Source organism: Raphanus sativus, unplaced genomic scaffold (assembly GCF_000801105.2).
Source record: "Raphanus sativus cultivar WK10039 unplaced genomic scaffold, ASM80110v3 Scaffold3821, whole genome shotgun sequence".
NCBI classification, from domain to species: Eukaryota; Viridiplantae; Streptophyta; class Magnoliopsida; order Brassicales; family Brassicaceae; genus Raphanus; species Raphanus sativus.
In genome coordinates, this window is record NW_026619125.1 from 1 (window position 1) to 9,608 (window position 9,608).

The 9,608-nt window shown below is 51.0% G+C and overlaps 2 protein-coding genes across 2 annotated transcripts; one reads left to right on the forward strand and one right to left on the reverse strand.

The window, feature by feature from the left end:
* Positions 1–178: 178 nt before the first annotated feature.
* On the forward strand, positions 179–1,669 carry LOC130506953 (meiosis-specific protein ASY2-like; the record flags this gene model as incomplete). The annotated part of the gene is made up of 2 exons (XM_057001653.1): positions 179–597; positions 683–1,669. Coding segments are annotated over 2 exons (1,406 nt in total), but the record flags the coding sequence as incomplete, so codon positions are not given.
* A 1,639-nt stretch (positions 1,670–3,308) lies between these two features.
* On the reverse strand, positions 3,309–6,188 carry LOC108858710 (uncharacterized). The gene has a single exon (XM_057001652.1). The coding sequence runs from the start codon at positions 6,186–6,188 to the stop codon at positions 3,309–3,311; it is 2,880 nt and encodes a 959-aa protein (XP_056857632.1).
* Between the last annotated feature and the right edge of the window lie 3,420 nt (positions 6,189–9,608).

Genomic DNA, 9,608 nt, shown 5'->3' on the forward strand with positions numbered 1-9,608 from the left:
ATGAGGATATTGCCATATGTCCGAACAGGCTAATCTGGAATCACCTAGATAGAAAGTGGGATATCTTCTTACTCACAACTCCTATGAGATTTATTCATTTTCCGGGTTATTCTCCACTGATTAGTGGTTCCCAATCAAGCTTCTTACATATTGGTTCATCTTGGTGGCGACCGAGCAGAGGATGGCCAGGAGACTTCTTCGAAGGCAAAGAAAAAGAAGAAGTCAAAGAAGAGCAAGAAGAAGGGGACCGGCGAATCCTCGGAGCAGGAGGCGGCGCCAGATGCGGAGCAAGGAACCTCAGAAGTTCCGACTGCTGCTACTTCTCCTGAAAAGGCAGCAGCGCGCGACGCCGCAGGGGGATCAAGCAAATCGCCCCCGAGAGCTCCGCAGGAGAAGGGAGTCGTGCCGAAGAACCTTCAGGGGTTTTGTCCGGATAAAGTCGACTTCATCTACAAGCGTGATACTCCCCTTGTTTGTAGCAACAAGGAGTGCGCTCGCTTTGTCCGCCAGGTTCGAGGGAGTTCCGATCATCTCCCGCTCGTAAAGGACCTTGTCTTCCAAGACGACTACTGCGTCGCCGCCGGCTCTTCGGTCAGGGTAATGATGGATCTCGCGTTGTGTCCGTTCCTCGTCTTCTTCTAATTTGGTTGTCTCACTAATCTTCTCTTTTGATGTGTTGCAGAGCCAAGGGGATTGGAACGTAATCGTCGGTAAGTACGACAAGGATTTGAAGAGGACCTATGGCGTGATCGATAGGCAGAGACGCAACAGCAAGGAAGCGACTCGCGCCTTAGAGGACATGTTGCGCAAGAAAAACAAGGCGGTTATTCGGGAGGAGGCTATCAGGGACGAGCTCTTCCAGAAGGAGGCAGCCATGAACAAGGAGCTGAAGCGAGCCCGGGAGTTGGTCAAGACACTCGAGAAGGAGAAAACCAAGTTGGCGAACGAGAAGGAGACCCTCGAGAAGGAGAAGGCTGCCGCTGCCTTAGAGCATTCCAAAGAGATGGACCGTCTCCGAGAATCGCGTCGCTATGAGGTTACTCACGAGCGGATCCGAGTGATGGCTGCGATGCATGGAATGGCGGCTGCTCGTTTCCAGAGGATTCGAGACTGGGAGACTCGCCGTGACAACTTCGAGGATGCGAGGTGCATGCTCGGTCAAGCGCGCGGAATGCGGCGCTGTCTCGAGGGAATGAAGTCGACGGGGAAGGACATCCTTCAAGAATCCATCAATACCTACGCCGTCCAGGAGAAGCACTATGATGGCGAGGTGAAACGCCTAGACATCGGGGTCCTCCCAGAAGAGGATCTTGCTCTCTCTCCCCTCGTGTTGGAATCGAGGTTCGCTATCCAGGAGATTCTGGACAAAGTCAACAAGTTCGGATCGAATATGGACTTGATCGATTCCGAGGCTGCTAAAGCCCTCCGAACTCCGGTCCGTGAGCCGGGAGATCAATCCGACGAGCCATCGAAGGATTTGCTCGATACCGTCCAATCGCCAGCTCGCCCTGATGCAGTCGTTGAAGGGACAAGCGAGCCATCTCTTGAGATGCCTATCTCAAGTATGCCGACTAAGGTGGTTGATGTCACCGATTCGCCGTCACTCGAGCTGACGGACTCTGGCGCGAGTGGAGAGCGTTCTGAGAAGGATCCCCCTGTCTCGGGATGATTTTAAATGTTTGTTGTAGAAGATTTCGGCCGTTCGGCCTTGTTTGCTTTAGAAACTGTTGTGTTCTTTTTTCTTTTTTTTTTTTTTTTTTTTTTTTGGCAAATGCCTTTTGTTGAACGAACCACTGCCTTCGATTTTATTTTAGACTTGAACCTTTTTCTTATATATTTCAGTAAGTCGTCCAAACTTAGAAACGTACAGATTGCTTTTGTTCTACTCTTAACCGAGCAATGGAATCGTTTGGGCGGTTACTCGCATTTGCCAGCGAGTCCCCCCCCTTATCCAGATAGAACAGGAGATTAAAAGGCAGTTGCTCGTTTATATTTTTTGCTTATTCAACAAAACTTTTACAAGTAGTCGTTTAAGTAAATACAAAGAAACTTTTAACCGTTCTATTGAATTACCGAGGAAAAGGTTTCGAGACGCAGTGCAGTAACCGAGAGAACTATTGGTCGGCCAAACCGTCGTTCTTCGGTTAGACTTGGTCTAAAATTTCCATCAGGTAGCCGGTCAGTGCGCGACGCACAGGTGACGCGAGGCTGTTATTCCCTTCGACTGACGTCTGATCAAGACCCAGTCGATTAAGTTGGGCGAGTGCTCGTGCTCCGCTTGAAAAAGGGGCTGGCATCGTTTGTTCAGAGAAAGTGACTGTTCGTCATTCCTGTGTAAAAAGGTTTGGACTTTGTTTTGGTTGGGGCTGGACCCTGTGAAGGGATGCCTACGTACCTCGGAGGAGGATCAAGCCTTTCGTAGTTCGTTTGACCGAGTGAAAGTGGCTATGGTAGCGCATTCACTCGGACGAGTAGAAGTGACTGTTAGGTGCATCTACTCGGTTTTTTTTTTTGAGTGAACAGTGACCTGCTGATAATTCACTCGGTTCGGTTTCCAATAAAGAGATGTAAGAGTTGCCTCTACTGGTAGAAACGACGAAGGTGCATTGAGTTCCAAGCTCGTGGGACTGCCTCTCCGCGGGAAGTCTCGAGTCGGTAGACGCCGGGTTTGACGACTCGAGTTATCTTGTAGGGTCCCTCCCAGTTGGTTCCTAGCTTTCCAGCGTTCAGCTCCTTAATGTTTTCAAACACTTTCCGGAGGACAAGATCACCGAGGATGTGCTTTGACCTTCTTGTTGTAGTAACTTTCGATCTGGTTTTGATAATTCTGGATCCGGAGAAGTGCCTGATCGTGTTTCTCTTCGAGTTCGTCGAGGGCGTCGAGGAGAATGGCTTGGTTGAGTTTGACGAACTGAGGCATCTTGGCGCAGCGAAGACTCGTCACGTTGACTTCTACAGGGGCCATCTCTTCCATCCCGTAAGCAAGGGAGAAAGGGGTGGATTTGGTCGCACCACGAGGAGTCGTCCGATGCGACCAGAAGACACCGTCCAGTTCGTCGGCCAATGGCCTTTCTTGAGGTCGAGCCGCTTCTTGATTCCATCGATGATAATCTTATTGGAGGATTCCGCCTGTCCGTTTCCTTGCGGGTAAAGGGGAGTTGAAGGACTCAGGCGAATATTCCACTTGCTGCAGAATCCCTTGAAGTTCCCAGACATGAATTGAGAGCCATTGTCCGTCACGATCTCGTATGGTAAGCCATGACGGCAGATGATGTTTTTCCAGACGAAGGTGCGGACTTTCTTTTCCGTCACTTGAGAGAAGGCTTCGGCTTCGATCCACTTAGTGAAATAGTCGGTGAGGACCAGGATAAAGCGACGTTGGCGGGAGTTTGGCATCGGCCCGATGATATCCATGCCCCATCGCATGAATGGATACGGAGCTGCAGATGTCCGCAACAGCTCGGTAGGGCATACGCTTCGCAGTCGGTGTTCATGGATGGCCAAAAAAAGCCCGAGCTCCGAACCTTGAGGGCGAGAGCTCGGCCTCCCGAATGGTTTCCTCCTGCTCCGTCGTGCGTTTCTGCCATCACTCGGCGCACTTCATCACCTTGGATGCACTTCAAGTGTACCTTGTTCGCGGTTACTCGGTGAAGTTCGTCGTTCATAACGACGTAGTGGGTGCTGCGTCTCATCAGGCACCTCGCCGCCCACTTATCGGTCGGCAACTCTTCGCGGATGAGATAGTCGAGGAACTCTGCTCGCCAATCGATCGGGGTGTCGTCACAATCGGGCATCTCGGTGTCGTTGGGACCGTCAGTGGATCGTCGAGTTGCTGCGGAGATTGGTGCAGTGGGAGGACTTTCCTCGGAATGAGCGCCGATGCTCGGTCTATCGATTCGATGTATGGGTATCATCCTCTTGACTTGGTCATGGAGTTTGCTCCCGAGTGCAGCTAACGCGTCGGCGCAAACGTTCTCTCCTCGGGGAAACTTGGTAAGTTCGAAGAAATTGAATTCCCTGGCAAGTTCTTGGACTACCCGGAGATATGCATCCATTCGGTCGTTGCGGGCATCGTAGTCGCCACTAAACTGGCTAGCGACGAGCTGCGAGTCGCAATAAGCACTCAAGCGTTTGGCTTTAACGGCTCGGGCGAGACGGAGGCCCACGATCAGTGACTCGTACTCCGCCTCATTGTTGGCGGCCGGGTAGCCGAAACTGAAAGATTGTCGAATGAGTTCTCCCGTAGGTGACTGAAGTTGGACTCGTGCACCTGATCCTTCGCTCGTTGATGACCCGTCGACGTGGAGGATCCAGTTGGGGTTTGGAACGTCGAGGTCCTGCGCAAGATCGGGTGTGAGCTCTACAAGGAAATCTGCGAGGACCTGGGACTTGGCGGTTGTTTGGCATTTATACGTGATGTCGAGCTCGTCCAGTTCAATCTCCCACTTAGTCAACCGGCCAGCTCTGTTGGGATTTTGCAGGACGGTGCGGAGCGGTTGGTCGGTTAAGACTTCGATGGAATGTGATTGAAAGTAAGGTCGTAATTTCCTCGCAGAATCGACGACGGCCAGAGCCAGTTTCTCAAGGGTTGGGTATCTGGTTTCCGGTCCAGTCAACCTTCTGCTCGTGTAGAAAATCGGTCGCTGCTCGCCTCGATCTTCTTTGATTAGGACGCTACTAACAGCCGCTAAGGAGACCGCGATATAGAGGGATAGGACGTCCCCGACATCTGGCTTTGCTAAGACGGGAGGAGTCGTCAGGTACTGCTTAAGTTGAGTGAAGGCGTCCTCGCACCTGTCATCCCAAATGAACTTCTTGTTCCCTCGGAGGAGGTCGTAGAAGGGGAGACACTTGTCGGTAGATCGGGAGATAAAGCGATTGAGCGCAGCGATGCGTATTGTTAGTCGCTGCACTTCGCGGCGGTTTCTCGGACTTGGGAGATCAAGGACCGCTGAGATTTGCTTCGGACTGGCTTCTATTCCTCGTTGCGTGACGATGTAACCGAGAAATTCGCCCGAGGAGACGCCGAAAGTGCACTTGGCGGGATTCAGCTTCATCCCGTACTTGTTTAGGATTTCAAAGCATTCCTTCAAGTGCATTAGGTGGTCGTCAGCTCGGAGGGATTTGATGAGCATGTCGTCAATGTAGACTTCCATCGTCTTTCCCAGCTGGTCGGCGAACATCTGATTGACAAGCCGCTGGTAGGTTGCTCTGGCGTTTTTCAGTCCGAAGGGCATCACCTTATAACAGTAAGTTCCTCGGTCGGTGATGAATGCAGTTTTCTCCCGATCGTCCGGGTGCATCAGGATCTGGTTGTAGCCCGAGAAGGCATCCATGAACGTCAGCATCTCGTTGCCGGCTGTCGATTCGACTAGGCGATCGATGCTGGGCAACGGATAGCTATCCTTAGGACATGCTTTGTTGAGATCGGTAAAATCGACGCAGACGCGCCATTTGCCGTTCTTCTTCTTAACGACCACCGGATTGGCAAGCCATTCCGGGTAACGAACTTCGGTAATCGAACCAGCGCCGAGTAGACGCTCGACTTCTTCTACGACTGCCTTGGATCGATCCGGGCCCAACTTTCTTCTCTTCTGGCGGATGGGCTTGAAATTGGGGTCAACGTTAAGTTCGTGAGTTGTGATGGCTGGATCGATTCCTTTCATATCGGACATTGTCCAAGCAAATGAGGACAAGTTTTGCTTTAGAAACTCGAGGATCTTCTGTTGCATTTCGTCGGATAGAAACGCGCCCACTCGGACGGATTTGCTCGGGTCCAAGTCATCAACCTGTATTTCTAGAACCTCTTCCTTCTGCGGACAAACTTTGCTCGCAAGGGGAGAGATTGAGTTGACAAGTGACTGGTAGCGCTGAATCTTAACCGTGGCGATCAGGAGGTCTCGTGCAGCCTGCTGGTCCCCCTTCAGAGTTTTGATCGATCCGTCGGATCCTGGAAACTTAACACACTGATGGTACGTTGATGCGATTGCTCGCATCGAATGTAACCATGGGGTGCCAAGTATAACGTGATAAGGAGCTTTGGAGCCGACCACGGAGAACTTGACCGTTTGCGTGACTCCGCATGCATGGACCGAGAGGCGGATCGTGCCGGCGATTACCTCGGAAGATCCGTTGAATCCTGTCAGGGTCCGAGTAGAGGGCTTAACGTCGTTGAGATCGATTCCCATTTTCACGAGGGTTTCGCGAAAAATGATATCGACCGAGCTACCGGTGTCGATGAGCAGAGGATCGTTGTGAGGGAGGTGTATGCCGAGTGTGTCATCAGACGAAAAGGTGATCGGCTGATCGTTTGCCTACTTCTGGGGCCATCGTTGGGAAGTAGTGGCTTGCCTGCGATAGTCCTTGACTGCTCTAACCGAGTCGCCGCAAAGAGGTGATCCGCCCATAATGACGTTTATCCGAGGACGGGTTTGTACACGCTTTGCGCGGAGCACGTCGCGAAGGTCGCTACTCGCTTCGGCGGTATCTCTCTTCTTGCGGTTGAGGGTTGTCCGCAGATCACCGATCTTCGCGTTGAGTTTTTCTCGCAAATCGCAGTTTGGCTTTTCGGCAGACTGCTGGTGAGGGAGTTCTTGCGCCGAAGCTTTCGCGGCTCGGTTCGAGTCGATCCGTAGGCGGAGATCGGTGGAGATTGGTGTTTCCTCGGCAGTAGATTTGAGCTTTCGTTCGAGGAGGAACCGAAGGTCTGTGGTACTTTGGGAAGTTTTCATGTCGTCCTCCTCGTCGGACGAGGATCCTGGTTCGATCTCTCCTTGTGGTTGGACGCGGATCACTTTGATGCGTTGGCGATTGGCCAGCTGATCATTATCGGCTGAATCTTCGTCATCGTCGGTCTCTCGGGTAGCCTTATCCGCGTCCTTTGGTTGTTTATCGCTTTTACGGTTTTTGCCCTGCGATTTTCGCTGAGTTTTCTTGTCTTTGTTCCTGCTCCAGCTGTTCTCGCCCTTTTGCATGGGTTTCGGAGGCTGGATCTTGTAATCCCCGCTTTCGATCGAGGAGAGGAACTGAGCGTAAAGGGATTTGCACTCAGTCGTATTGTGCCCCTTGACGTCGTGATACTTGCAATGCTTTGTGAGGTCGATGGGCGTTTTGGTCGGTCCTGTCGCCGAATCGACTTTGGCTACGGTTCCAGCACTCGGGGTGCTGGGAGACGCATCTGGAGAATCGGTTTCTCGCTGATAAACATTCCATTTTTTGTCGTGCATGACCATAATCGAAACAGGAGCGTTGTTCTCGTCTACGACGTAGAGGAGGCCGCCCTTTTTGTTGCCAGTATCGCTTGGTGCGTGCTGGCGCGGCTAGGTCCGAGCACCCGCACTCTTGGCTGCTGCAGGCTTGGCTGCGTTCTGCTTTCGGATTATCGCCTTGGTGTCTTCTTCCATTCGGATGAAGTTGTGAGACCTGGCGATAGCGTCAGGGAGCAAAGTCGTAGGGTTGGAATACAAGTCCTTGCGAAACTTCGAGTTGACGAGGAGAGTGTTCATCAAGGCGTCGATAGCGATGTGATCGGGAACATCGACTCTGGAAACGATCGTCTTGAACTTTTCCATGTAGTCTTTAAGCCTTTGGTCCTTTGTTCCATAGGCTTGAAGCGGTTGCTGCTCGCTTAGTGAACATGATGTAAGTCTTGAGGAACACAGCCGAGAGGTCTCGGAAGCTTCGAATCGAGTTCTCGCCGAGTTGCGAGACCAGGTTAGCGCTTGCTCGTTTAGTGTTTCGACGAAGAGCTGACAGTATCCTGCGTCCTTCTCTTCGTCGGAAAGACGATCTCTGGCCATTGCTATATTGAAGGCTGTTAGATGCTCGACAGGGTCGCCACCGGGTTTGTACTCAGGGAGGCGGAGCTTTTCTATTTTGCGGAGTTGGACTCTGGTTAACTCGCTAGCGAAGGGGAGCACGAAGTGGAGGCAATGACGCTGTCAATCTGAGGGGCTGCGCTCTTTGCTTGATGGATCTGCGAACTCATCTATTGAAGGCTGAGTTTGAGTTCGGCGATCTCGCGAATCGTCGTCGGGTCTGCTGTCGCCGGAGTAGGGTAGGCGGTGGGAGGCCTGTTAGGGTCGGATTCGTCGACTGCATGGTCTTCTGCCGGCGTATAGAAGAGGTGGCGGCAGACGGGCTGGGATCGACTTGTCGGTCCAGCGGGAGCGGTGAGAGCAGCTACTAGGGCTGCGAGCTGCTCGTTCGTCGTTTTCTGGACTTCTTCTTGGTGTGCGAGGCGCGCCATCACGGAGCTCATAAAGTCCGATGAGAGAAAAGGAGGAGGAGGCGGAGGCGTAAGCTCGGTTGCTTCGCCGGAAGTACCAGGGTTCGAGTCCCCAGTCGTCATATCGGTCTAAGAAACGTTACTCTGATCAGGCCCCACGGTGGGCGCCAATTGTTTGAGGTGAGTTTGGTCAACAGAAAGTAAAAGAACTCAAGAGTGGGCCGAATGGAGACGTTTTATTAGAGTCGGAATAACGAGGGTACAAGAGTAAGAAAGTCGGCTAGTCGATGCTCGGAGAGCTTCTAGCCGGAAGTACAAGAGAGCGGCGAGATACAAAGAGAGTAATGGAAACCCTAATCTAGCCGCAAGTCTGTGTGTCAAAGTGGTGATGCCTTTTTCTTCTTGTCCTCAACTCCTTATATAGTCTCCTAAGTCGGTTGCTTTTAACCTAATTCGTCTCCTTTCTCGTGGGCCTTTCGGCCTGCAGGCCTGATTCAAACAACTGTTCGGCCCGATCCGTTTGGTCGCTCTCCTCGGTTCCTCGTCTTCTAGCTAAAGTAGTTAAAAGCCGAGTCGCGGCTCGTCGGGAGCCGGCTTCAAGCCGATCGTGCCTCAATCGATGGAAATGGGCCGCCTGTTCGCTGGGCCTTGTGGATATGGTGACAATCCATCCCCAACAAGTATCACAACTTAGCAATTATAGTTTGGGGCTAATCCCACAAACCTATTTAAACCCTAGATCTAACAAGTAGACTACTCAGACATAGCTAAACAATTCATGACAATAGATAGATGAAAGAATTGCATAGATAGAATAAAGTAGAAATACAAAAAGAGATGAGAAATCTCTCCAATCTCTCTCAAACAAATAAAAATCTAGTCTCTCTCTCACAATCTCTGCTTTGAGGGTTGTTAAATGCTTGCTTCTTTCGAAGTTTTAAGGTTGCCGTCAAAAACACTTAGCAGGAATATTTAAGCATTTCCATTAGGTTAAAAACTCGTCAGGGGCAATCTCGTAATTTGGTAAAGTCTTGGTGAAGTAGTCGGCTAAACCATTTCGTCCTCGATATCGATCGACAACATTGAATGTGTATCGATCGATTATAATCTTCTAGTACACGGATCTTCTCAGCTACATCGATCGACAACTCAAGATGAGTATCGATCGATTATAATCGCAATGTTGACTTCTGACTTAGTCTTGAATGGTCAACTCGGGTGTATCATCTCTTGCACTCCAAAATGCTCCAAAAACATCACTTTCTCACAAAATGCTCCTGAACCTGAAAACATACCTAACAGGCTAGAAAACAGATTAAATATATAATAAAATACTAGTATACCATGGTTAAAAACGGGTAAAATCCATGGTATATCATGA

Bases quoted from the DNA above. Each gene is read 5' to 3' on its own strand.
- LOC108858710 (XM_057001652.1), bottom strand. From the start codon at position 6,188: ATGGGAATCGATCTCAACGACGTTAAGCCCTCTACTCGGACCCTGACA.